General features: G+C 47.0%; 1 protein-coding gene across 5 annotated transcripts in view; it reads left to right on the top strand.

Annotated features, from left to right (window-relative positions):
- Positions 1-27223, top strand: part of FAM227A (family with sequence similarity 227 member A) — a 317179-nt gene that overhangs the window by 174443 nt on the left and 115513 nt on the right. For all 5 annotated transcript variants that reach the window (XM_033929448.1, XM_033929447.1, XM_033929446.1 and 2 more), the window contains one exon: positions 20656-20763. In XM_033929448.1, the coding sequence (XP_033785339.1) occupies positions 20656-20763 (108 nt within the window). The remainder of the gene's footprint in view (positions 1-20655; positions 20764-27223) is intronic.

Here is a 27223-nt window from a genome sequence, read left to right as displayed (position 1 = left end):
CCGAAGCCCAAGCCTGCTACTTGTCCATCACGCCTGCCTTTGATCTACCAGTGGCGTTACCCACCGAAACAGGCACCTACCATCCGTCAGCCTGTTAAGAGACAGCACATGCAGAAGCAGCAGCAAAAACCTCCAACTTCTGCTGTCCCCAAGGCTCCTCAGCCTTTTTGACTGTCTCGTAGAGAGCATGACTGCCATCGTTCTGCCCTCCCCTGTTTTTCCCATCGGAAGTCGTCTCCATCATTTTTACCATCGATGGATGACTATTACCACCGACCTCTGGGTCCTTTCCATCGTAAGGGAGGGATACTCTCTTCAGTTCCATCAAATTCCTCCGGAACATCCTCCAGGAGAGTATCCTTCCAACTTAACCCAGACTGCCCTTCTTCTTCAGGAAGCTCAGACTTTGCTCCGGCTTCGGGCTGTCGAGCTGGTCCCTTTGGACCAACGGAACAAGGGTTTTTACTCCCGGTACTTCCTTGTTCTGAAGAAGACGGGCGATCTGCGTCCTATTTTGGACCTCAGGATGCTCAACAAGTTTCTGGTCAAAGAGAAGTTTTGCATGTTAACTCTGGCTTCTCTCTATCCCCTCCTCGAGCAGAACGACTGGTTATGCTCTCTGGATCTCAAGGAGGCCTACACTCATATTCCCATCCATCTGGCCTCTCGACAATACCTCAGATTTCGGGTGGGACATCTTCAACTTCAATACCGAGTGCTTCCTTTCGGCCTGGCTTCGTCTCCCAGAGTCTTCACCAAGAGCCTGGTTGTAGTGGCCGCAACACTCAGGAACCACGGTCTCCAGGTGTTTCCCTACCTCGACGACTGGCTCATCAAGGATTCCACGTCTCAGGGAGTCGTCCAGCCGACCCGAAGGACGATCTGGTTTCTGCAGAGTCTGGGGTTCGAGATCAACTTTCCAAAATCCCATCTGCACCCTTCCCAGACTCTTCCCTTCATAGGAACTGTTCTGGATACCATTTGACTCAGGGCATTCCTTCCCCCGCAACGCCTGGATGCTCTTCTTCGTCTTTGCCAATCAGTGTCCTCTTGCCCTTCCATCTCGGCGAGACACATGATGGTTCTTCTGGGCCACATGGCCTCTACAGTGCACATGACTCCTTTTGCCAGACTTCACCTCAGAATTCCTCAGTGGACCCTGGCATCTCAATGGACGCAGGTGTCCGACCCTCTGACTCACCACATCCAGGTCACTCCTGCTCTGACGCAGTCTCTTCATAAGAACATAAGAACATAAGAAATGCCTCCGCTGGGTCGGACCTGAGGTCCATCGCGCCCAGCAGTCCACTCACGCGGCGGCCCAACAGGTCCAGGGCCTGTGCAGTAAACCTCTATCTATACCCCTCTATCCCCTTTTCCAGCAGGAATTTGTCCAATCCTTTCTTAAACCCCGTACTCTGCCCTATAACGTCCTCTGGAAGTGCATTCCAGGTGTCCACCACATGTTGTGTAAAGAAGAACTTCCTAGCATTCGTTTTGAATCTGTCCCCTTTCAACTTTTCCGAATGCCCTCTTGTTTTTTTTATTTTCTGAAAGTTTGAAGAATCTGTCCCTCTCTACTCTCTCTATGCCCTTCATGATCTTGTAAGTCTCTATCATATCCCCTCAAAGTCTTCTCTTCTCCAGGGAAAAGAGTCCCAGTTTTTCCAATCTCTCAGCGTATGAAAGGCTTTCCATCCCCTTAATCAGTCGTATCGCTCTCCTCTGAACTCTCTCGAGTAATGCCATATCCTTCTTAAGGTACGGTGACCAATACTGCACGCAGTACTCAAGATGCGGACGAACCATTGCCCGGTACAGTGGCAGGATAACTTCTTTCGTTCTGGTTGTGATACCCTTCTTGATTATACCTAGCATTCTATTCGCTCTCTTAGCGGCCGCTGCGCATTGTGCCGTCGGCTTCATTGTCATGTCCACCATTACCCCCAAGTCCCTTTCTTGGGTACTCTCAGTCAATAACATCCCTCCCATCGTATAATTGTACCTCGGGTTTCTGCTTCCCACATGCAATACTTTACACTTCTCAACATTGAACTTCATCTGCCATCTCTCTGCCCATTCCCTTAGTTTGTCCAAGTCCCTTTGCAATTCTTCGCAGTCCTTCATTGTCCGAGCTCCACTAAATAGTTTGGTGTCGTCCGCAAATTTTATTATCTCACACTTCGTCCCTGTTTCTAGATCATTTATGAATATGTTAAAAAGCAGCGGCCCGAGCACCAAGCCCTGCGGAACATCACTCGTGACCTTTCTCCAGTCTGAGTAGTGGCCCTTCACCCCTACCCTCTGTTTCCTACCCTCTAACCAGTTTCTGAACCATCTATGCACGTCTCCGTCCACCCCATGGTTCTTCAGTTTCCGGAGTAGACGTTCATGAGGCACCTTGTCAAAGGCTTTCTGTAAATCTAGGTATATGATGTCTATGGGGTCTCCTCTGTCCATCTGTTTGTTAATTCCCTCGAAGAAGTGCAATAAGTTAGTCAGGCACAATCTCCCCCTGCAGAAACCATGTTGGCTGGTTATCAGAAGTTCGTTTTTTTTCAAAATGTTCATCGATGTTTTCTTTTATCAGTGCTTCCACCATTTTCCCCGGAACTGAGGTCAGACTCACCAGTCTGTAGTTTCCCGGGTCACCACTTGATCGCATTTTAAAGATGGGCGTAACATTGGCTATCTTCCAATCATCCGGGATCACACCTGTTTTCAGAGATAGGTTGCAAATTTGCTATAGTAGTTCTGCTATTTCCTCCTTTAGTTCCTTCAGAACCCTTGGATGGATTCCATCCGGACCCGGTGATTTGTCAGTTTTTAGTTTTTCTATCTGCCTGTGCACATCATCAAGGCTCACTTCCATGGATGTTAACTTTTGTGCTTGATTTCCATTGAAGATTTGTTCAGGTTCCGGTATGATGGTTGTGTCTTCGCTTGTAAATACAGACAAAAAGAACATGTTAAGTCTTTCCGCGACCTCTTTCTCTTCCTTCACTGCTCCCTTCCGGTCTCCGTCGTCCAGTGGTCCCACCTCCTCCCTAGCCGGCTGTTTCCCTTTAACATATCTAAAGAACGGCTTGAAATTTTGTGCTTCCCTGGCTAGTCTCTCTTCATACTCTCTTTTGGCTTTTCGAACCACACGGTGACATTCTTTTTGATACTTCCTGTGCTCTTTCCAGTTTCCCTCAGATTTGTCCTTTTTTCATTTTCTGAATGAATTTTCTTATTGACTATCGCCTCCTTCACTATTTTAGTTATCCACGCCGGGTCTTTTGTTCGACTCTTGTTGCACCCTTTTCTGAATCTGGGGATAGAGAAATTTTGCGCCTCACTCATCGTGTCCTTAAAAAAGGACCAGGCATGTTCTACCATCTGCCATTTTTTGGAAGTGTTCCTAAGTTTCTTCTTTACCATTCCCCTCATTGCTTCGTAGTTTCCCTTCCTGAAGTTAAAAGTTGTCGCTATGTTTCTCTTTCTTTTCAGTATTCCTATTTCCACCTTGAACTTGATCATATTATGATCGCTGTTTCCCAACGATCCCACTACTTCCACTTCCTTTGCAGGTCCCCTTAGCCCATTTAGGATTAGATCCAGAGTGGCATTTCCTCTTGTCGGTTCTCTAACAAGCTGCTCCATGAAGCAATCTTGTACAGCCTCCAGAAATTCTGCCTCCCTAGCGCATCTTGAGCTTCCAAGACTCCAGTCTATCCCAGGGTAGTTCAAGTCTCCCATAATAACTGTGTTACCGCTTTTGCATTCTCGCTTCATCTCAGCTTCCATTTCTTCATCGATTTCTCCGGTTTGTCCGGGTGGACGATAATATAGACCTATCTTTATTTCAGGCACTTTCCTTCCTGGTATTTTAACCCATAGCGATTCTAGCTTGTTGGCCATCTCTGCTGTGTCCATTCTTGTTGATTGTATGCTTTCTTTTATGTATAGTGCTATTCCACCGCCTTTCTGTCCTGATCTGTCTTGGCGATAGAGCTTGTACCCCGGCAGTGCTGTATCCCATCTGCTTTCCTCATTCCACCATGTTTCAGAGATTCCAATGATGTCTATGTCCTCTGCAATGGCCATGGCTTCTAATTCTCCCATTTTGTTTCTTAGGCTCCTTGCATTAGTATATATGCAATTTAGCTCCTGGAATTTTGCTGCCTTCATTTCCTTTCCCTGTGCTTCGGTCTTTAGATTCTTCTCTTTGGCTACAATCTTTCTAACCTCCTCTTCTTTGTTAGTCGACTCCTTTAATTTGTCCCTTGTTTCATCCCAGCCTTTTTTCTCCTTAGTATCTTCACGAGATACCTTTTTCCGAATCATCTTTGCTGGTGGATGCTCTCTTCCAATCTCTCCAGAGGTTTGCTGTTTCACACGCCTCTCCATCAGAAGGTTCTCACGACCGACTCCTCGACCTATGCTTGGGGGGCTCGTCTGGATGGTCTGCGCACTCAAGGCTATTGGACCAGTGCGGACCGCCTGTGTCACATCAATCTGCTGGAACTCAGAGCGATTTTCAGTGCTCTCAATGCTTTTCAGCATCTTCTTCACGACATGGTGGTTCTCATTCGCACGGACAACCAGGTCGCCATGTATTATGTCTACAAACAGGGAGGCACGGGATCGGCCTTCCTCTGTCAGGAAGCTCTGAAAGTCTGGGATTTTGGCAATTCACCACACCTTCCTCAAAGCTGTCTACATTCAGGGGGCGGACAATGCCTTGGCGGACAACTTGAGTTGTCTTCTACAGCCTCACGAATGGACTCTCCATTCCACGCCCCTTCATCACATCTTCTCTCTGTGGGGAACGCCTCATATAGACCTCTTTGCAGCCCCCCACAACTTCAAATTGCCTCAGTTCTGCTCAAGGATCTACACTCCTCACCGCCTCGAGGCAGATGCTTTTCTTCTGGACTGGAAGAATCTCTTTCTGTATGCGTTTCCTCCGTTTCCTCTCATTCAAAAGACTCTGGTCAAGCTCAAGTCCGACCGGGCCACCATGATTCTGATTGCTCCTCGGTGGCCCAGACAACCCTGGTACTCCCTTCTACTTCAACTCAGCAGCAGGGAGCCCTTCCTTCTACCAGTGTTTCCATCTCTGCTTACGCAGAAGCAGGGATCTCTGCTTCATCCCAACCTGCATTCGCTACACCTGACAGCTTGGTTCCTCTCAACGTAACCCCCCTTCAGTTTTCCCAAGCTGTGCGGGATGTTTTAGAAGCTTCCTGGAAGCCTGCTACCAGACAATGCTATTCCCAAAAATGGACTAGATTTTCTACATGGTGTTTTTCTCATCATAAGGAGCCTCAACATGCCTCCTTATCCTCTGTTTTGGACTATCTTTTGCACTTATCTCATTCTGGCCTCAAGTCTACATCGATCCGAGTCCATTTGAGTGCAATTGCTGCCTTCCATCAGCCTCTTCAAGGGAAACCTCTTTCTGCTCATCCTGTGGTTTCCAGATTCATGAAAGGACTTTTCCATGTCAACCCTCCCCTCAAACCACCTCCAGTGGTTTGGGACATCAATGTTGTTCTTTCTCAGCTTATGAAGCCTCCATTTGAACCTCTTCACAAGGCTCCTCTGAAGTATCTCACTTGGAAAGTGGTGTTTCTCATTGGCCTCACTTCTGCTCGGAGAGTAAGTGAGCTTCAAGCATTGGTTGCGGATCCCCCTTTTACAGTGTTTCATCATGACAAGGTGGTCCTTCGCACTCATCCTAAATTCCTCCCCAAAGTGGTCTCGGAATTTCATCTGAATCAATCCATTGTTCTTCCAGTGTTTTTTCCAAAGCCTCATTCTCATCCTGGAGAATCAGCTCTTCATACTCTGGACTGTAAACGTGCTTTGGCTTTCTACCTGGAATGCACCAAGCCCCACAGAACTGCTCCTCAACTTTTCATCTCCTTTGACCCGAACAAGTTGGGACGTCCTATCTCTAAGCGCACCATCTCCAACTGGATGGCGGCTTGTATATCTTTCTGCCCAGGCTGGATTACCCCTTCACAGTAAAGTCACAGCCCATAAGGTCAGAGCAATGGCAGCCTCTGTAGCCCTCCTCAGATCGACACCGATTGAGGAGATTTGTAAGGCTGCTACTTGGTCCTCGGTTCATACCTTCACTTCTCATTATTGTCTGGATACTTTCTCCAGACGGGATGGACAGTTTGGCCAAACAGTATTACAAAATTTATTCTAAGTTACCAACTCTCCCACCATCCCATTGTGGTTAGCTTGGAGGTCACCCACTAGTGAGAATACCTGCCTGCTTGTCCTGGGATCAAGCAATGTTACTTACCATAACAGTTGTTATCCAGGGACAGCAGGCAGCTATTCTCACGTCCCACCCACCTCCCCTGGGTTGGCTTCTCTGATAGCTATCTGAACTGAGGAGACACGCCCGGTGCATCGGGTGGGAAGGCGCATGCGAGGTGTGGGCGACTCGAAACTTCTAAAGTTTCTACAAGCAAGTATGCTTGTGAAATGTCCGCATCGGGGCTCTGTCGGATGACGTCACTCACTAGTGAGAATAGCTGCCTGCTGTCCCTGGATAACAACTGTTACGGTAAGTAACATTGCTTTATGAGTCCTATAAAAAAGAATTGCACTCCACCCTTACCAAACAGAAGAGTCAGTTATGGATCTCCTGACTCCCCCTCCACATCCTCCTGGCTGCTGTAATTTTAAATCTTCAGGCAATGGCAATGAGGTGAGTCTGCTGCTGTTGGCCTGTCCCAGATGTCTTCATTCTACAGTGACTTCCTGTTCCTGCGTAGATGGGACACTGAAGAATGAAGGATTCTGAGAAAGGCTGACGGCAGCAGGCTCACCTTGTTACCGCTGCCCAAAGATTTAAAATGACAGTGGCTGGGGGGAGGTAGGAGGGGGAGTCAGAAGAGCCATAACTGACTCTTCTGACCTCTGACCAACAATTTTTTGGGGGGGGTTATGACCCCTGTGCCCCCCCATTCTGACATCTAAGCTTCCAACACACCCCAGCCCATGCAGTATCTTTTTCTTTCCCTTCTCACATGGCTCCTGCAAGTATGCTACCTTCCTCCAGGTCCAGTCGCACTCGCTCTCTTCAGGCCACCAGCAATGTTCCTTCCTACACACAGTTGGCGGCTAACCTGAAAGCCTTCCCTCTGACTCCATGGGATTCCTGTTGCCCCCATTCCCATGCAGCTCTCTGCTGATCCTGCCTACTTTGTGTTTTTGATGACCTAGCAAAGAGGAAGGCCTAATGCCGGGTGAAGGCTGCTGCCACCGCTGCCATTGGAAGGGGAAGTTTGGACTGACACCGACTGAAAATCCCAAAGATCACATGCTGTAAAGGAAAGTGAACCTAATGATGTGCATTCATATCAACCCACTGTGTTCCAGTCAACCCGCTAAAGGTCTAGCGGTTACAGAGTAAATGCTTGATTTGGGGAGCTGAATTAGCACTGATTCTGGTGTCTTCTGCAAAAGTGGGACTTGGCACCTCATTTGGTGTTAACAATCTTGGCACAATGCTCACTCCTTTATTAGTGGTGACTCTCACACAACATCCCTCTTATTCTCTTCTTTTATCAAACATCCCCGTTTTTCTCCTCCATTTTCTGACTAGCACCAGGGCAGGATTAATTCGTCAAGGGTCCCTAGGCACACAAGTACACTGTGCCCCCTGCCCTGCACCATGCACCCAGGTGGAAACAGGAAGCTGCGTCAGAGGGAAGCTTTGGGCAAGCAGCACCGCTTGCACAATTACAGTTCCCGTTGCCTTTCTTACCTGCGTTGCTAGCTTGTCTTACTTTCCGTTGATGGGGGGGTCAGTGTTGCCATCGATGCTGGAAGGGCCCATCACCATTTGGAAAAAACAATGTTGATGCCCTCCTTCATCGGGCCACCCTGACCATTTCGGGCCCTAGGCACGTGCCTACTTGGCTTATTGGTTAATCCTGCCCTGACTAGCACCATTATACCTCTACTCCCCATTTTTCCTTCCCAACACCACTGTAGCAGTACCTCCTCATTCGTGGTGTCCTGCTTAGCCACAAAGTTCATAGACCTCAAAAGCTAGTCTGTAGCAGAGCTGTGCTGACAGTAAGAATGGAAAGCTAGGGCTAAGCAGTTGAGCCAAGAGGAAAACCAAACAACCTCTTACCTCCTTCCAAATTCACCTCTCCTGTAACTTCTTCCTGTTACTGCCATGCCACCACTGTCTCCCATAAGATGTAACAAGGAAATGACTTTTATTTTTGTGAAAAAAAGATGGCGTTACTCTCTATTCCTGTTTCAATTTGAGACTCGATCATAGGTCTCTGTATTTCAAAGCTGCCAAAACGAAGCAATTTTAAATATATTAATATAGTAGCATAGTAAATGACAAAGTAACAGAGTAGATGACGGCAGATAAAGACCCGAATGGTCCATCCAGTCTGCCCAACCTGATTCAATTTAAATTTTTTAATTTTTTCTTCTTAGCTATTTCTGGGCAAGAATCCAAAGCTTTACCCTGTACTGTGCTTGGGTTCCAACTGCCGAAATCTCTGTTAAGACTTACTCTAGCCCATCTACACCCTCTCAGCCATTGAAGCCCTCCCCAGCCCATCCTCCACCAAACGGCAATATACAGACACAGACCGTGCAAGTCTGCCCAGTACAGGCCTTAGTTCAATATTTAATCTTATTTTCTGATTCTAGATCCTTTGTGTTCATCCCACGCTTCTTTGAACTCAGTCACAGTTTTACTCTCCACCACCTCTCTCGGGAGCGCATTCCAGGCATCCACCACCCTCTCCGTAAAGTAGAATTTTCTAACATTGCCTTTGAATCTACCACCCCTCAACCTCAAATTATGTCCTCTGGTTTTACCATTTTCCTTTCTCTGAAAAAGATTTTGTTCTACGTTAATACCCTTCAAGTATTTGAACGTCTGAATCATATCTCCCCTGTCTCTCCTTTCCTCTAGGGTATACATATTCAGGGCTTCCAGTCTCTCCTCATACGTCTTCTGGCGCAAGCCTCCTATCATTTTCATCGCCCTCCTCTGGACCGCCTCAAGTCTTCTTACGTCCTTCGCCAGATACGGTCTCCAAAATTGAACACAATACTTCAAGTGGGGCCTTACCAATGACCTGTACAGGGGCATCAACACCTTCTTCCTTCTACTGACTACGCCTCTCTTTATACAGCCCAGCATCCTTCTGGCAGCAGCCACTGCCTTGTCACACTGGTTTTTCACCTTTAGATCTTCGGACACTATCACCCCAAGGTCTCTCTCCCCGTCCGTGCATATCAGCTTCTCTCCTCCCAGCATATACGGTTCCTTCCTATTATTAATCCCCAAATGCATTACTCTGCATTTCTTTGCATTGAATTTTAGTTGCCAGGCATTAGACCATTCCTCTAACTTTTGCAGATCCTTTTTCATATTTTCCACTCCCTCTTCGGTGTCTACTCTGTTACAAATCTTGGTATCATCTGCAAAAAGGCACACTTTTCCTTCTAACCCTTCAGCAATGTCACTCACATACATATTGAACAGGAATGGCCCCAGCACCGAACCCTGAGGGACTCCACTAGTCACCTTTCCTTCCTTCGAGCGACTTCCATTAACCACCACCCTCTGGCGTCTGTCCGACAGCCAGTTTCTGACCCAGTTCACCACTTTGGGTTCTAACTTCAGCCCTTCAAGTTTGCTCAACAGCCTCCTATGAGGAATTGTATCAAAGGCTTTGCTGAAATCCAAGTAAATTACATCTAGCATATGTCCTCGATCCAGCTCTCTAGTCACCCAATCAAAAAATTCAATCAGGTTCGTTTGGCACGATTTACCTTTTGTAAAGCCATGTTGCCTCGGATCCTGTAACCCATTAGATTCAAGGAAGTACACTATCCTTACTTTCAGCAAAACTTCCATTATTTTTCCAACAACTGAAGTGAGGCTCACTGGCCTGTAGTTTCCTGCTTCATCCCTGTGACCACTTTTATGAATAAGGACCACATCCGCTCTCCTCCAATCCCCAGGAATCACTCCCGTCTCCAGAGATTTGTTGAACAAGTCTTTAATAGGACTCGCCAGAACATCTCTCTGAGCTCCCTTAGTATCCTGGGATGGATCCCGTCTGGTCCCATCGCTTTGTCCACCTTCAGTTTTTCAAGTTGCTCATAAACACCCTCCTCCGTGAACGGCGCAGAATCTACTCCATTTTCTCGTGTAAGTTTGCTAGACAATCTCGGTCCTTCTCCAGGATTTTCTTCTGTGAACACAGAACAGAAGTATTTGTTTAGCACATTCGCTTTCTCCTCATCACTCTCCACATATTGGTTCCCAGCATCTTTTAGCCTAGCAATTCCATTTTTCATCTTCCTCCTTTCACTAATATATCTGAAAAAATTTTTGTCTCCCTTTTTTACATTTTTAGTCATTTGTTCTTCCGCCTGTGCTTTCGCCAGACGTATCTCTCTCTTGGCTTCTTTCAGTTTCACCCTGTAGTCCTTTCTGCTCTCCTCTTCTTGGGTTTTTTTTATATTTCACGAATGCCAACTCTTTCACCTTTATTTTCTCAGCCACTAGGTTGGAGAACCATATCGGCTTCCTTTTTCTCTTGTTTTTATTGATTTTCTTCACATAAAGGTCCATAGCCATTTTTATCGCTCCTTTCAGCTTAGACCACTGTCTTTCCACTTCTCTTATGTCCTCCCATCCTAACAGCTCTTTCTTCAGGTACTCTCCCATAACATTAAAGTCCATACGTTTGAAATCTAGGACTTTAAGTATCGTGCAGCCACTCTCCACTTTAGCCGTTATATCAAACCAAACCGTTTGATGATCACTACTTCCCAGGTGAGCACCCACTCGAACATTAGAGATACTCTCTGCATTTGTGAGGACCAGATCCAATATTGCTTTTTCCCTTGTGGGTTCCGTCACCATTTGTCTGAGCAGAGCCTCTTGAAAGGCATCCACAATCTCCCTACTTCAACAGATAAAGACCTGAATGGTCCATCCATTCTGCCCAACAGTTATCAATTTGAGACAAGACCTCTATGGCCCCAATTCTATAAAGGGCACCTAAGTCATGCCTAAAGATAGGCATGCTTTAGGCGCCCAATCTAAGTGGTTAATGAGCCAATTAAGGGTCTTAAGCGATAATTGGTACTTATGCATTCAAAGGGCAAAATGGTAGAAACAATTATAAAAAATAAAATTGTGGAACACATAGACAAACATGATTTAATGAGATGGAGTCAGCATGGGTTCAGCTAAGGGAGATCTTGCCTCACCAATTTGCTTGATTTCTTTGAAGGTGTGAATAAGCATTACATTACATTAGTGATTTCTATTCCGCCAATACTTTGCGGTTCAAGGCGGATTACATAAAAGTTTACAGGAATAGCATAAGAGATGTCATAAGAGTTACATGTGGATAAAGATGAGCCAGTTGATATAGTGTATCTATATTTTCAGAAAGCTTTTGATAAAGTTCCTCACGAGAGGCTCCTGAGAAAATTAAAATGTCATGGGATAGGTGGCAAAGTTCAGTTGTGGATTAGAAATTGGGTATCGGATAGAAAACAGAGGGTAGGGTTAAATGGTTATTTTTCTCAATGGAGGAGAGTAAACAGTGGAGTACCACGTTGGGGAGAAGGCTTCTGGGCCGGCGCCTGGACATGCCTTTCCTGCGGGCGTGGCAAGGGCAGGAAGTAGCAGCGGGCAGCATCGGCAGATTGGGGGGGAGGGGAGCAGAAAAATCGGGTAGGCTTCGGAGGGAGGGAGGCAGACAGACAGGCAGGAGTCCTGCAGTTCAGCTTTCTCATATTCGGCGCGGCAGGGAGGGAAAGAGGCTGGCTGGCTTCGGGGGAGGGAGTGGGACAAAGGCTGGAAGGCAGTGAAGGGGAGGCAGGCAGACAACCTGGCTTTGGCAAGGGAGGAGCACCAAGGACATAGGAAGAAGTCACTGAGGGTACTAAGGACATGGGAAGGAGGCACTGGGGCACTAAGGACATGGGAAGGGACACTAAGGACATAAGGACATAGAAAGGGGCACTAAGGACATAGGAAGGAGGGAGAGAATAGAAAGGGACAATTATTGGGCCTGAGTGCAGCAAGAAAGAAAGAAATGAAAGAAAGGATGCACAGTCAGAAGGAAAGCAACCAGAGACTCATGAAATCACCAGACAGTAAAGGTAGGAAAAATGATTTTATTTTCAATTTAGTGATCAAAATGTGTCAGTTTTGAGAATTTATATCTGCTGTCTATATTTTGCACTATATTTGTCTTTTTTCCATAATTACTGAGGTGACATTGCATATTTTAAAGTCATCAGCCTTTACATCTTTGAAACCCCCCCAAATATAAATGATAATTAACATTTTCTCTGCGTATTATGTGCTTTGTGGTTTTTTTTAATTTTATGGTTACCATTATGAATTAATAAGGTATTATGGGGCTCATAATCGAAAGAGAAAAACGTCCAAAAACCGGCCTAAGTTAGCACTTGGATGAACATTTCCCAAAAACGTCCAAGTGCCGATAATAAAAACAGGTTTGGACGTATTTCTAAACGACCTAGGCCTTTATAGTGCTGCTGAACGACCAAAGCTAAACGGGGCGTTTTGGGAGGAGTGTTGAGGGCGGGAGTGGGGCGGGACGTGGGCCGTCTTAGACTTAGTTATACAGCATGTATAACCGAAAGTTACATAGCCCAGGATCGACGGAACTTGGACGTTGTGGCTTAGACCATGTAAAACATAGTCTAAGTAAAAAAAAATCACCTAAAGTTACCAGATAAGCACTGCAAACACATAACACAGACCCCCACACACTACCTCAGTGATCACCGACCCCCCCCTCACTCCCATAAAAATATTAATCACACCTCCAGACCATCATCACCTGGCAGCCTGGCATAGGAAAGCCTAGTCGTCCAGCACAGAGGTGGCTTAAGCCGTCTTGGGGGTGGGTTAGGGACCCATGGAGATGAGGACCCATGCCCATAAGCCCCTGTAATCACTACATTGATACTGAAACATGTGCACTCCCCTATACACCCCCAAAACCCTTTTTTACTGGCATATAAGTGGCTCCTGCAGCCATAAGGGCTATTGGGGTGGTAGATAAGTGGGATTCTGGAGGTGGTTTGGGAGGCTCACCATGACCTATAAGGGAGCTGTAGTGAGGAGAAGATATGGCACCTTGTTTGTGAAGTTCACATCAGTGCCATGTAAGGTACCCCACTGTCTGGGTGTTCAGTCCATCACTTTGCAGACCCCTCCCACGTCCAACAGGGCTTGTTCTAGGTGTTTTTGACTTGGACGAAAAGTTGGATGGAAATGTGGTATAAAAATGGATGATTTAGCGGCTTGGACGATCAGATCGGCAGGGCATATAATTAGACGATTTTCGAAACAAAAAAAATTTTGGACATATTTTTCGAAAATGTGTCCTAGGATGTTTTTTAGTTTGGACGACTTGCGACTTATAATGCAAACGGACTTAGACGTCCCTTTCGATTATGCCCCTCCACGCGTACAAGAAAAATGAATGAAATAAATTGGGGGTGGGATTGGGGGGCGGGGCTAGGGTGAGATTAGGGGTGGGGCTAGTGCGGGATTGGGGGCGGGACTGACAATTAATAGATGTCCCGTTTTGATGAAAAAAATAAATGGTCACGTTAAGTATTACTCATCTTAGAGACTGTGCTAAAACACTCCTGGCTTTCCCTATATCTAGGATGTCCCAGTAGATGTGCCAGTTTTGTGAGAGAACTGCCTTAAGATCTACTGAACTGCGAGTGTATTCATTTCTTTGTTTAAGTTTGTATTAAAGAGATTTGCTTAAGGAATCACAGAGTCCAGCCTGATAATATTACAGGCTACAAGTTAAATAAGTTTAACTGTCTGAAATACTCTGGGAAAAGCCTAAGTCACAATAAGAGAGGAGAAATAATGAGGAGCAGCAGAGTGAATACACATGTAGGCTAATAAGAAGAGTTTAAACTGTATGTGGAAACGGACAGGGAGCCAGTAAAGTGAGTTGAGAAGAGGAGTAATGTAGCACTGGTGGAATACAAGGCATATAAGAGTAAAAGTAGATTGAAGGGGAGAGTGATGGCTTAGCGGAAGACCTATAAGAAGCAAGTTGCAGTAGTCTAGGCGAGAGGTGACGAGAGTATGGATGAGGGGCTTGGCAGTGTGCTCAGAAAGGAAAGGCCGAGCGACATTGTAAAGAAAGAAACATGTTTTGGTGGTCTGTTGGATAGATAAAGAGAAGGAAAGAGATGAGTCAGAGATGACCCTGAGGTTGCGAGCTGACAAGACAAGGAGATGAAAATGGGAAGATGAAAGCGGATGTGGTCCCTCTCCACAAAAGTGGATGTAAGGAAGAAGTAGGGAATTACAGGCCAGTAATTCTGACTTCTGTGGTAAGCAAATTAATTGAAACACTTTTAAAACAGAGAATGGTCACGTTTCTGGAATCGTGTGGATTACAGGACCGGAGGCAACATGGATTCACTAGAGGTAGGTCTTGTCTAATAAAGCTGATCAATTTCTTTGACTGGGTGACCAGAGAATTGGATAGAGGATGTGCGCTAGATGTGGTGTTATTTAGATTTTAGCAAAGCCTTTGACAGTGTTCCACACAGACATCTAATAAATAAACTGAGTACCCTTGGGATGGGTCCCAAAGTAACGGGCTGGGTCAGGAACTGGTTGAATGGAAGGCAACAGAAGGTAGTGATCAATAGAGATTGCTCTGAGGAAAGGGATGTTACCAATGGTGTGCCTCACGGTTCTGTTCTTGGGCCTGTTCTTGTGATAGGACAGAGTATATTACGGGGTTTCAAAGAGGGATTGGATAAATTCCTGAAGGATTCGGGGATTGAGGGATACAGATAGAGGTAGAGATAGGACTATGAAAGGTTAATAGATAGAAGGAAAAAGGAGAATGAAGGGTTTCAGACATAGGATCACTTTACAGGTCATGGATCTGATGGGCCACCGTGGGAGCGGGCTGCTGGGCGCGATGGACCTCTGGTCTGACCCAGTGGAGGCAACATCTTATGTTCTTAAATGATATTGCTGAAGGGTTGTCGGGTAAGATTTGTCTCTTTTAGAGAGCTGCACGGGAACGGGGATGACGGGAATCCCACGGGACCCACGGGGATCCTGCGGGTTCCCCCTTTGGGTCACGGGGATCCTGTGGGGACGCCCCTTAGGGTCACGGGGATCCCGTGGGGACGCCTCCGAGGGTCGCGGGGTTCCTGCGGGGTTGGATCGCAGTGCACTTGAGCCGCGAGGGTAGTCTCCTCCTCCTTACCTGCCCTGTCGCAGCACACAGCCGAACGGAAGTCTTCCCGATGTCAGCGCTGACGTCGGAGGGAGGGCTTAAGCAAAGCCCTCCCTTCCTCCGACGTCAGCGCTGACATCAGGAAGACTTCCGGTCGGCTGTGTGCGGCAGGGCAGGTAGGAAGAAGGCAATGGCGTACGAAAGAGGGGGGAGGGGGCGGTCCGCCCCGGAGAATGTGCACATCCGGTCAGGTCCCCCGATCGACCGACAATAGGCCCGGCTGACAAATCTCCCTGCCCTGTAGCCGCGAATCTAAATTACCTCTTACAGCAGCTTCACTACTCCAGCTGCTGTAAGAAGGTAATTTAGATTCGCGGCTACAGGACAGGGAGATTTGTCCGACCGGGCCTGTTCTGTTGTCGGTCGGGTACGAAAGCGCCACAAAGGGAGGGAGGAAAGGTGGAGTGGAGAAGAAAAGACGCTTAAGGGGGGAGAAGGCCGCTGAAAGTACTGGGGAAGACAAAGGGGTGGAGAAGAACGCTGAAAGGACATGGGGTAAATGGGAGGAGGGGGGGAAGGATGCTGAAAGCACATGGGGAAGTCAGAGGGGGGGGAGAAGGACCCTGAAAGCACTGGGGAAGACAAAGGGGTGGAGAATGCCACTGAAAGGACATGGGGAAAACAGGGGTGGAGAAGGCCGCTGAAAGGACATGGGGAAAACAGGGGGGGGGGAAGAAGGCCGCTGAAAGGATATGGGGAAGACAGAGGGGGAGAAGGATGCTGAAAGGACATGGGGAAGGCAGAGGGGGGAGAAGGATGCTGCCTGACAGGACATGGGGAAGATGGTGGGGGAGAAGGACACTGAAAGGAAATGGGGAAGAGGGAATGGGGAGAAGACGCTGGCAGGGAAGAAGACAGAGGTGCCAGACTATGGGGGGAGCGGAGGGAAAAAGATGGGTGCCAGACCAATTTGGGAGGGGGGAGAAAGGGAGAGGCACAGTAACAGAGCAAATGGAAGACACAGAGAGAAGAGAGGCAGTGGATGGAAGGAATTGAATGAGAACATGAAGAAAGCAGAAACCAGGCAACAAAGGTAGGAAAAAAATTCTTTTTTTTTTTTTTTTTGCTTAAGGATAAAGTAGTATATTAGTTGTGTTGATAAAAATTTATACAATGAGACTCTAGGCACCCAAATCACCACTTTTTGAAAGAAGAGTATTCCCATATAACATGCTCATAAACAGTAAGAAGTAATCCTACTGCTGTACCGCACTTCTTTCAGAGTAACTTCACTGTTGTATTTAATACAACAGTGAAGTTACTCTGAAAGAAGTGCGGTACAGCAGTAGGATTACTTCTTACTGTTTATGAGCATGATAAAAATTTATAAACATTAGAGGCTTTGGTAGAAACCCGTTTACAAAGTATGTATTCTTCCCAATTAATATTTCCAAATTAATAAAGTCTTTTTGCTTATTTTTAAATGGGTTTCTACCAGAGCCTTTAATTCAGTAGCATAATTAAATGAAATAACTATTTCTGTAGTTTATAGGGACGGGTGGGGATGTAGGGGATTCCTCGCGGGGACGTAGGGGATTCCTCGCGGGGACGGGCGGGGACGGAGGGGATTCCTCGCGGGGACGGGTGGGGACGGAGGGATTCCTCGCGGGGACGGGTGGGGACGGGTGGGAGTCCTCACGGGGACGGGTGGGGACGGGTGGGACTTTGGCGGGGACGGGTGGGGATGGGTGGGATTTCTGTCCCCGCGCAACTCTCTAGTCTCTTTGCAGATGATACCAAAATCTGCAATAGAGTAGACACGCCGGATGGTGTGAATAACATAAAGAAAGTCCTGGCAAAGCTTGAAGAATGGTCTGAAATTTGGCAACTAAAATTTAATGCTAAGAAATGCAAGGTCATGCATTTGGGCTGCAAAACCCAGAAGGAGCGGTACAGTTTAGGACAGGGGTCTCAAAGTCCTTCCTTGAAGGCTGCAATCCAGTCGGGTTTTCAGTATTTCCGTAATGAATATGCATGAGATCTATGTGCATGCACTGCTTCAATGCATATTTATTAGGGAAATCCTGAAAACCCGACTGGATTGCGGCCCTCAAGGAGGAACTTTGAAGACCCCTGGTTTAGGGGGTGAAGAACTTATGTGAATGACGGAAGAGCGGGACTTGTATGTGATGATCTTAAGGTGACCAAACAGACTGAAAAGGTGACAGCAAAAGCTAGAAGGATGCTAGGTTTTATAGGGAGAGGTATGGCTAGTAGGAAAAAGGAAGTATTGACGTCTCTGTATAAGACTCTGTTAAGACCTCATTTAGAATATTGTGTACAATTCTGGAGGCCGCACCTTCAAAAAGATATAAAAAGGATGGAGTTGGTCCAGAGGAAGGCTAATAAAATGGTGTGTTGTCTTCGTGATAAGGCGTATGGGGACAGATTTAAAGATCTCAATCTGTATACTTTGGAGGAAAGGCGGGAGAGGGGAGATATGATAGAGTCATTTAAATCACAAATAATAAAACCCTAAGCGCCCATGCGCACTCCTACCTGCATGAACCGTGCTCTGTAGCTCCATGGCTTCGCATGCGCAGTAGAAGGAGTCAGAGGTGGTTTCTTCTACACATGCGGAGGCATCTTAAGCAGGGACACACGGCCCTCACTCCGTCTAACACAGCGATGCCTGCGGTTTGGCTGGCTCCCTTATAGTCCCTTGCCGAAGTTATTTTTAAGTTCAAAGCCGCCGCCATGGCTCCTCTCACAAGCTGCACTTACGTCAGAAGCCTCTCTGACGTCATGTCAGAGAGAAGGCTTCCGACGCAGGCGCGGATCGTGAGAGGAATCGCAGCGGCGGCTTTAAACTCAAAAATAACTTTGGCAAGGAACTGTAAGGGAGCTGTCCAGAAACAAACAGAAATGCTGCTGCACAGGGAAGTGGGGTGGGGGAGGGAAATGCTGCTGCTGCATAGGGAAATGGAGGGTGAGGGAATGCTACTGCTACTGCTGCTGCTGCACAGGGAAGTGGGGGGGGGAAATGCTGCTGGTGAGAAAAGGGTGCTGGGGCTGGAAGCTGAAAGGGAAAAGATGGGAGAAGGGAGCTGGAGGGGGTAAAAATGGGTTTGGAGCTGGGGCTGAAAATAGGGGACATGTGAGGGAAGTAGGCTTTACTAGCACCCCTTAATGTAACGGGCTTAAACACTAGTACCTACATAATATAAATGTGTATGAGTCGAGTCTCTTTCATTTGATAGGAAACTCTGCAATGAGAGGGCATAGGATGAAGTTAAGAGGTGATAGGCTCTGGGGTAATCTGAGGAAATACTTTTTTACGGAAAGGGTAGTAGATGCGTAGAACAGTCTCCCAGAAGAGGTGGTGGAAACAGAGATTGTGTCTGAATTCAAGAGGGCCTGAGACAGGTACATGGGATCTCTCAGAGAGAGAAAGATATAATGGTTACTGTGGCTAGGTAGGCTTAGACTAGATAGGCCAGTTGGCCTTTATCTGCCATCTTGTTTCTATGTTATCCACTGAAATAGAGAACGGAGGAAGGGGATAGACGGATTTAGGAGGAAAGATAAGGCATTCAGTATTGGCCATGTTTAATTTTAGAGGCGGCAGGACATCCAGGTAACAATGTCAGACAGGCAGGCTGAGACTGGCCTGGATTCCTATTGAAATTTCAGGTGTAGAGAAGTAGAAGCAATATTGGAAGCCATGGGAGGAGATCAGAGCACCAAGGGTAGAAGTATAGATGGAGAAAAGAAGAGGTCCCAAGACAGAGCCCTGAAGTACACAGACTGATAGCGGAATAGCTGTAGCAGAGGATCCTCCAGAGCATATGCTAAAAGTGCAATGGGAAATATAGGAAGAAAACCATGAGATAACAGAGCCCTGAAACTCAAGCGATGACAGCATATTGATGAGTAGGCTATGATCTACAGTGTCAAATGCCATAGATAGATCAAGGAGAATGAGGACAGAGTAGAGACCTTTGAATTTGGACAGGATCTATAATTGGAGACTCTATCAAGGGTAGTTTCCATTGAATGAAGAAGGCGAAAGTCCGATTGAAGAAGTAATCTCCTCCATTCCTACACACACCAGTAACCTTCAGAAGTAGGGGTTTTTTTTCATTTAATTATGCTACTGAAATACATTTGAACACCAATATACCATATATATTCGAATATAAACTGAGATTTGGGGGCCAAAAAATGGCCCAAAAATGGGGGTCTAGGATTATATTCCAGTCATCCAGTTGTGCATCTCCCATCCCCCTCCTGGACCCATTGCAAGCCTCCTCCGGGCCTACCTTGAGCCTTAGTGGACCAGCGGTAAGCTGGGACAGGAGCGACCTCTCCCGTGTCCTGTCATGGCCAGCTCCATACTACCCCACATCCCTTCTACCTCCTGCATCTGAAAAGGCCTACCTTGAACAACCTGGTGAACCAGGGCAGGAGCGATCCTCCTATGCTCCTGCCCCATGCAGAGCTGCTAAAGGAGATGGCTGCTACGAGTTCCCGTGGCAACTTTGTGAGTCTTACGTGCAGGGAAACCTTTTGAGCATTTGGGCCTCAATGTCCAAATGGTCTACCTCACTCCTAATACAGAAACATAGAAACATGATGGCAGATAAAGGCCAGTCTGCTCATCCACAGTAACCATTATCTCTTCCTCTCTCTAAGAGATCCCACTGCCTATTCTATGCTTTCTTGAATTCAGAGTCTCTGTCTCCACCACCTCTTCTGGGATACTTTTCCACACATTTACCACCCTTTCTGTAAAAAAAGTATTTTCTTAGATTACTCCTGAACCTTTTAACTTCATCCTATGCCCTCTAATTCCAGAGCTTCATTTCAAATGAAAGAGACACAACTCATACGCATTTAAACGTCTCTATCAATTCTCCCCTCACCTGCCTTTCCTCCAAAGTATACATATTGAGATCTTTAAGTCTATCTCCATACGCCTTAGGATGAAGACCATGCACCATTTTAGTAGCCTTCTTCTGGACCGACCCCATCCTTGTACACAATATTCTAAATGAGGTCTCAGCAGATTCACCTGCTGAAAAAGTGAGTGTTATTTACTATCCAAGCTTCTGCCATCTCTGTTGATTGTCAGCTATAATTCCAAGTCATGACAGGCACCAGTGGTCATCTGTCCACTGGAATCTGGACTAAGTCCACCAACTCATTTCATATAAGCTATGATAGCTTTCAGATAGTAATGAATTATGGTCATTACTGAGCAGAGCTGTAGAATATTTTTTGCTATGTGACAATCCCATTATCTAACATTTGGCCTGTCTCACTTTCTCTCTCTTCCTTGTCCTGTCTCTTCTGTTTTTCTTTTTCTCAGGGATCCGCCCACTGCCGGGGATCTACAGTTCCTGGAATTATAGTCACCTGGAGCCCAAGAACTTGAGAATTGAAGATAGAATGCAAGAAAAGGAAAAAGAGATGAAGTGTGAGTGTAGGGTTATTACATTGGTTAAGTCAAAAAAGAGGACACCTGACCCCAACGCTGGCCCCATTCATATCCTGCCAATTTCCCCACCCCTGGCCCACACACAGTGCCCTGCCCCACCCCTGTCTCCCCCTAATTTCACCACTAAACCTGAGCAGTGTCTGGCGAAAAGCCCTCTTCTTCCAAGTCACCTGAAAGGAGAGGAGAGAAAACGATCTGGTAAAGGTCGGTAAAACTCCAGAACATAATTGTCTTGAATCACTTTCAGGACCACTTTAGTGTCACTCAAAGCACCAGCTTATCTAACTCCTCCCCAAATAGAAGGAGCCCCGAAAGGGGAATTTCTTTAGCAACTCTTCAAACCGGCATAATTATCTTACAAGCGGGTTACATCTCATCATGACCAGCAGGTGGAGACTAAAACAAAACTCTGGAATAGTGCATAATAGGTGTCTTTCCCTATTCCTATTAGTCTTCTTTCAGTCTCCAGCAGGTGTGAGTGAGCTGCACCCATCTCCCTTGGTAGGGCTGTTGGAATTTGTTTAGGGATCCTGGTACCCGTTTTTTTGCCGGATTGAGCTTGGGTGGGCCCTTTTTTGAAGTCCATCCCACCTCAGAGGTGTCACACCCGGCGGGTCTCGTGCTGGTCCCTTCCCCTTTTCCACCACCTCCCCAACATATATGTAGAGGCCTCAGCAGTAAGCCTTGTCCCTAGTTTAGGCAAGGCATACTGCTTTGAGTAACAGTGGAGTCTGTCCAGTAAAAAAAAAAAATCCTGAGGTAGTGCCGGTCTGAAGGGTTGCTTTCCCTTTAAATTTAATGTATTTTACTGTATTTTTCAACTAACCACTTTTCTTCTAGCTAGGTTGCGTATGGAGCAATGAGCACTTTACAAGGGAAAAAGTGCTCATTGTGCTCCAGACACGGGGCACTTGCGGCCGGCCTGTGCAAGCGATGTACAGGCCGGTGCGGTGGAGGAGCCTCGTTGGCAGCGGGTGCCGGTGTCCAGGGCTCCCCATCGCTAGTGCCTTGCGAGTCGGCAGGGAGCAATGGGGAAGCCCGGTCATCACCCACCACCCATGGAGGGATTTCCTTAGCCACTGACAGTAAGGTTAAAAAGGATTCCCTTACTGCCAGTTCGGCTGGAGATTCCCTCACAGCTGATGCTAGCTTGCCAGCTTTAGTGGCTGGGACAGTTCAGGCTTCCCAGCCACTACAGGCCCTGAAGGGGTTATTTTTGGCAGGATCTTTGCCATTTTTGAAGGCAGGCCCCTCCATTTTGTCTGCAACCTCAGGTGACCTTCCCCCTATATTGGAGAAACAAGGGCAGGTTTCTGCTGGGTCCCCTGCTATGGCAGGGAGTCCCATGGGAACCCTGGGTTATTCCCCCCTGATTTAATTCTTGCTTTGTGCAGAGCCTATTTTCAGATGGCTGGGGGTCCTGCGTGCGCCCAGTGAATTTCGGGGGGGGGTTCCCTCTGCACCCCCTGAGGCTGTGCTTGCCTCTATGCCTTTAGTGTCTCCTCTTCCTCCTCCTTCGTCCAAGTGCCTGAGGGTGGCTTGGGATGAGGATTTGTGGTCAGAGGAGCATGGCAGCCTGGATGAGGACCTGGACCCATTTGAGGAATTCCAGGATCCTCTCGAGGGGACAGCCACTGGTGGTGGGGCCGTCTGGTTTCCCACTTTCCGACGAGGAGGCGTCTGTGGTGTGCCTTTTTCATAGGGATGAGCTGCCAGACCTGATTCAGCAGGTCTCCTTGGTGCAGGATCGTGGCAGAGAGGCAGGATCGTGGCAGAGAGAACATGCCGCTGAGGACCACGGGCAGCTGCAGGGATCGCTATAACACCAGCGAGCCTGCAAGCTGTCCTATTTGCATAAAGAAGGTAAGAGTGGGGAAGCTGGGGGAGGCCTTTCTGACCGACCCTCCCCCCTCAAGCAGGAGCAGCAATGGTTGGCCAGCAAGAGGCAGCTCCTGCTGTAGGAAGGCACGGGGGAAAGGTTGGCCATTGAATCGGGAGGCCAATTTTTTTTAAAAAAATTAATCGATTCGAATCAATTCACCTGATTCGAATCAGTGAATCTATTCGAAACGTGAATCGGGCAGCACTAGTGGATACCACTTAGAAGATATGATCAGAGAGTGATTGGAGTTGAGGGTCACTCCTAGGCTGCGTACCTTATCTTTGGCAGGTGGATTTCCAGGAGATCGAAAGATGGACAAGTGTGGGGTTATCTTTCCATATCAATGGAAGGAGCCATAGGTGCCTGGGCCTATCAGAGTCCTAGTGTATCCCAGGATGCACCAAGAAGGGGAAGGCCTGCCAGTTTGAAGAGGCGGGCCTGCCAGCAGGAAGAAATGGGTATCCCTCCTGCCCGATTTTTATCTAAAAGGTACAGGGTTGTAGGGGGTGTTGGGGGTTCAGGATGGGGTATAGGGAGTTTGCGGGGGGGGGGTTGTGTGGGGATGTAGTGGGTTCACAGGGGGGACACTGGTGGCAAGAGGGATAGAGTGTTGGGGGTTCATGGGGGACTGGAGTTTCATCTGAAAGGAATGGGATTGTGTGGGAGGTGTTGGGGGTTTGAGGGGGAGTGTCGGAGGTTCAAGTGAGGCACTGGTTGAAGAGGAAGTGGGCATCTCTTCTGCCAGAGTTTCTTTTTTAAGTTTAACGGTGTGGGCCATCATCTGTGCCCATTAAAAAAAACAACTAGTACTCTTCCTGCCCCAAACAGCAGAGCAGAAGAAAGTTGCTTCATGGCTTCCCCTGCCATTCAGCTATTCAGGGCTTCCCCTGCCAGCAGTGTGCATGTGTCAGTCGCTTTCTCCAACGATTGATTGGCTGAGATTACAGCAGAACTTCAGGAAACTCATTTGCATGTGAAATTGTTTGAACATCAATCGTCATTTTCAAATCGGACTTTTACTAGACCCACAGCGACCCACAGGATTTTAATGGTGATTTTAGAGCATCTGGGCCCCAGTGTTAGGGTTACCAGATTTTGCATCTGGGAAAAGAGGACATGTGGCCCCTCACCCCATTCCGCCTGTAACCCCATACAAACCTTATCTCTTTGGGCTGAGTCTAGAGTGCATCTGTGTGTGCGTAGATGCAATGTGACGATGCCACTGCATCATATCCACACATACCCAGATGCACTCCAGGTTCGGCCCCGATCTCAACAGCTTTTCAAAACCCAGACGAAGTGCCAGGTTTTGAAAAGCTGACCGTACGCCCAGACAGTCCTCTAAAAAGAGGACATATCCGGGTAAATCTGGACATCTGGTAACCCTACCCAGTACCTCTCCCTCCAGGAGATCAGGGGGATGGAATTATCATTTGCTGGTATGCATGAGGGTGCCAGAAATTAGTGTAGGTAGTGAGCAGGGATATAACCAGACATCCTGCCCTGAGCCCAAAGTAGGTGGGCAGACCAGGAAATAATGAGTGAATTCCATCCCTAATCCCTCCTCTCCTTCTAAATTGCTAATTTCAGGATGAGCTTGATATGCATATTGGATCTCTGGATCCTAGAACAAGGTATATACATTATGTAGGATCTTCCATATTGACTCTGGATACAGATAATTCCACCTGAAGACTAGGGATAGACAGCTTTTTGTAGCACCACACATGGTAAAGAGTGAGTTAAAGCAGTAACAAAAAAAATATCTGTTAGTGACATGCCTCACAGTGAACAGAAGTAACATAAACTTTATGATAAAGAAAGTCTGATCACTTGGTGATAAATACTTCCTTGTAGGAATAATGTCCTCTACTTACAGGAAGTGACATCACAATGGTGAAGGTTTTCTGTTTAGCAGTGTAGGAGACCTGGGCATAGTTTGTGTGCACTGGTAGTACCATACCTTCCTGTGAAAACGACTGCAAGCCACAGATCTGATGAGGGTAAAAGAAAACTTCACTCACCCTGACCAGATGACATATGGCAAGTTGGTAATCTCCCCTTGTCATTAGATTTTTACTAGCGTAAACATTCAGCTGTCTGTGAGTTGTTTTCTATGGTCCAGCTACAGAGTTTACTTTGGGAAGTAGAGATTATAGTCAAATAATTTTTATTATAAAATTAGTAAAGCACACCAGTACAAACAGCTTAGGCTTTTGTTATAAAACAGAACAACTATTACCCTTCCTCCCCCCCCCCATATCCCTTCCCACCCCAGGAGTCCAGTACTACAACAAAAATGGAGAGCAAGAGTCAAACTTAGAGGTTCAATAATCTGCTGCGAGCATGTGGAGTAAGATCCTGCCAGAAACATTCCCAGGTCAGACTGAATCTACGACCAAGGCCACGATCCAAGGCTCCCACCATTCTGCGTTCCAGTGTCGCATGGGTTATCATCAGGGATCGCCACTGTGCATAAGATGGGGGATCGCGGGACAGCCAGTTAGTAAGTATTGCTTTTTTCCCCATCAAAAGCGCTCTAGTGAGGAAAGCCGACATGCCTTTGGGTTTAGGCGTGGCTATATTGTAAAATCCGAATAGTGCTCTTGGTTGTGGAAGCCATCGCCTCCCCCATAGTGTCGTAATGTAGTGTCCCAAATATCTCCAAAACTGTAAAATTTTAGGGCAAGTCCAGAGCATATGGCCTAAAGAAGTGTAATCCTGATCACATTTCGGGCAGGAGTGAGATGCAGTAATCCCCATCCGAGCTGCTCGTTCCGGCGGGATGTAGAGTCGCAATACTATCTTCAATTGCATTTCCCAATGCGTAATGTTAGGAGAGACCTTCTGAATATTTTTCAAAACCCGCTGCAACTGCTGGTCTGTTAAAGTACATTGCAAGTCCTCTGCCCATGTCGTCGCCAAGATGGCCAAATTAGTGCCCGATTGACAGTCCCGGACTCCCACAATGTGAAAACGAAGCGGAACCCTCTGTTGTGCAGAAAGACTGAAAAGTTCCGAGAGGGCCTCCCGGGTAGCTTCAGTTAGGTGTTCCCCAGGTAGAGACTGAGCATAATGTCGGAGTTGATAATAAGCAAAAAGGTCAGTTGGCTGTAAATCAAATGTCTGACGTAATTCCGCAAAGGTGGCTATTCTCCCCTCCTCCAAAAACAGATGGAAAAGATATTGTAATCCCAGTGTACTCCACCTCTGGAAGGATGTATTTTGCAGTCCAGGCAGAAAGGCTCCATTGCCCTGGATGGGTAAATAGCAGGAAACCTCAGAAGACAACTTTGCTGTTTTACATACCCACTTCCATGTTCGCTGCGCCGGCGCAAATATCGGGTAGGGAGACACCAAATGACGTATCTGTGGGTCCGCTACATGCAAGAAATAGCTTACATGGTACGGAGCCAACAAAGATAATTCCAAAGGAGTAGCAGAGAAATCCGATGTCCCCCTAAACCAATCATTGAGATGTCGCATCTGGCATGCCAATGCGTACCAACGGACATTTAATAAACCAAAGCCCCCTCGTTCCCTGGGTAAGCACATCCTAGGAAATTGCATACGGGGTCGTTTACCCCCCCCATAAGAAACATTGTAAACCTTTAGTTAAACGTGTAGTATGAGTATAAGAGAGGAGGATTGGTAACACCTGAAAGCGATATAACCACTTGGGAAAGAGCACCATATTAAAAAGAGCCACCCGTCCCGCTACTGAGAGTGGGAAAGAGGACCAATTTTGTAGCTGTTGTAAGGTGTCCTGCATGAGGGAATTAATATTACTGTCATAAAGAATTTTGAGGTCTCTGGGAATCCAAATTCCCAAATAGCGAATCGATGTTGTCGCCCATGCAAAAGGAAACTCTCCCACCCATGTCTGCTGTAGAGCCGCCGGACTAGCTAGAGCTATAGATTTCTGATAATTCAAAGTAAAGCCCGAGTAGAATCTAAATTCCCTTAGCGCCTGCAGCAGATGAGCAATGGAATGAGTGGGGTTAGTCAGTGTAAATAATAAATCGTCTGCAAAAGCTAGCACTTTGATAGTGCATTTCCCAAAGTCCACTCCCACTATGTCAGGGTCCAGAGTCACTGTCCGGAGAAAGGGCTCCAAGTTTAGCAAAAAGAGGAGGGGAGATAGAGGGCACCCCTGTCGGGTACCCCTTTCAATTAAAATAGGGGCTGTAATGAGCTCATTAACAAGCAATCTCGCCCTCGGTGTCGAGTACAATGTGCGTATCACTCTGGCGTACCAACCTGTCATCCCCATATAGTCCAACACCTCAAATAAATAATCCCAATTGACTTGATCGAAAGCTTGGGCTGCGTCTAAACTAAGCAGCAACATCTGTGTATTATGGGATTGTGTATGGGCCAGTGATAATAGGGCCTTTCGAACATTATGTACCGCCTGTCTGCCTTTCACAAAACCTACCTGTGCCGGTGCAATAATGTTCGGGAGAAGAGTAGCTAGTCTATCGGCTAATATTTTAGCAAGAATTTTAATGTCCACATTTAAAAGAGAAATGGGACGATAGGACTCGGGAGCAACGC

This window comes from Geotrypetes seraphini, chromosome 2 (assembly GCF_902459505.1).
Source record: "Geotrypetes seraphini chromosome 2, aGeoSer1.1, whole genome shotgun sequence".
NCBI lineage: Eukaryota > Metazoa > Chordata > Amphibia > Gymnophiona > Dermophiidae > Geotrypetes > Geotrypetes seraphini.
Note: the sequence above shows the minus strand (reverse complement) of the source record. Positions and strands in the feature narration are given on the sequence as shown.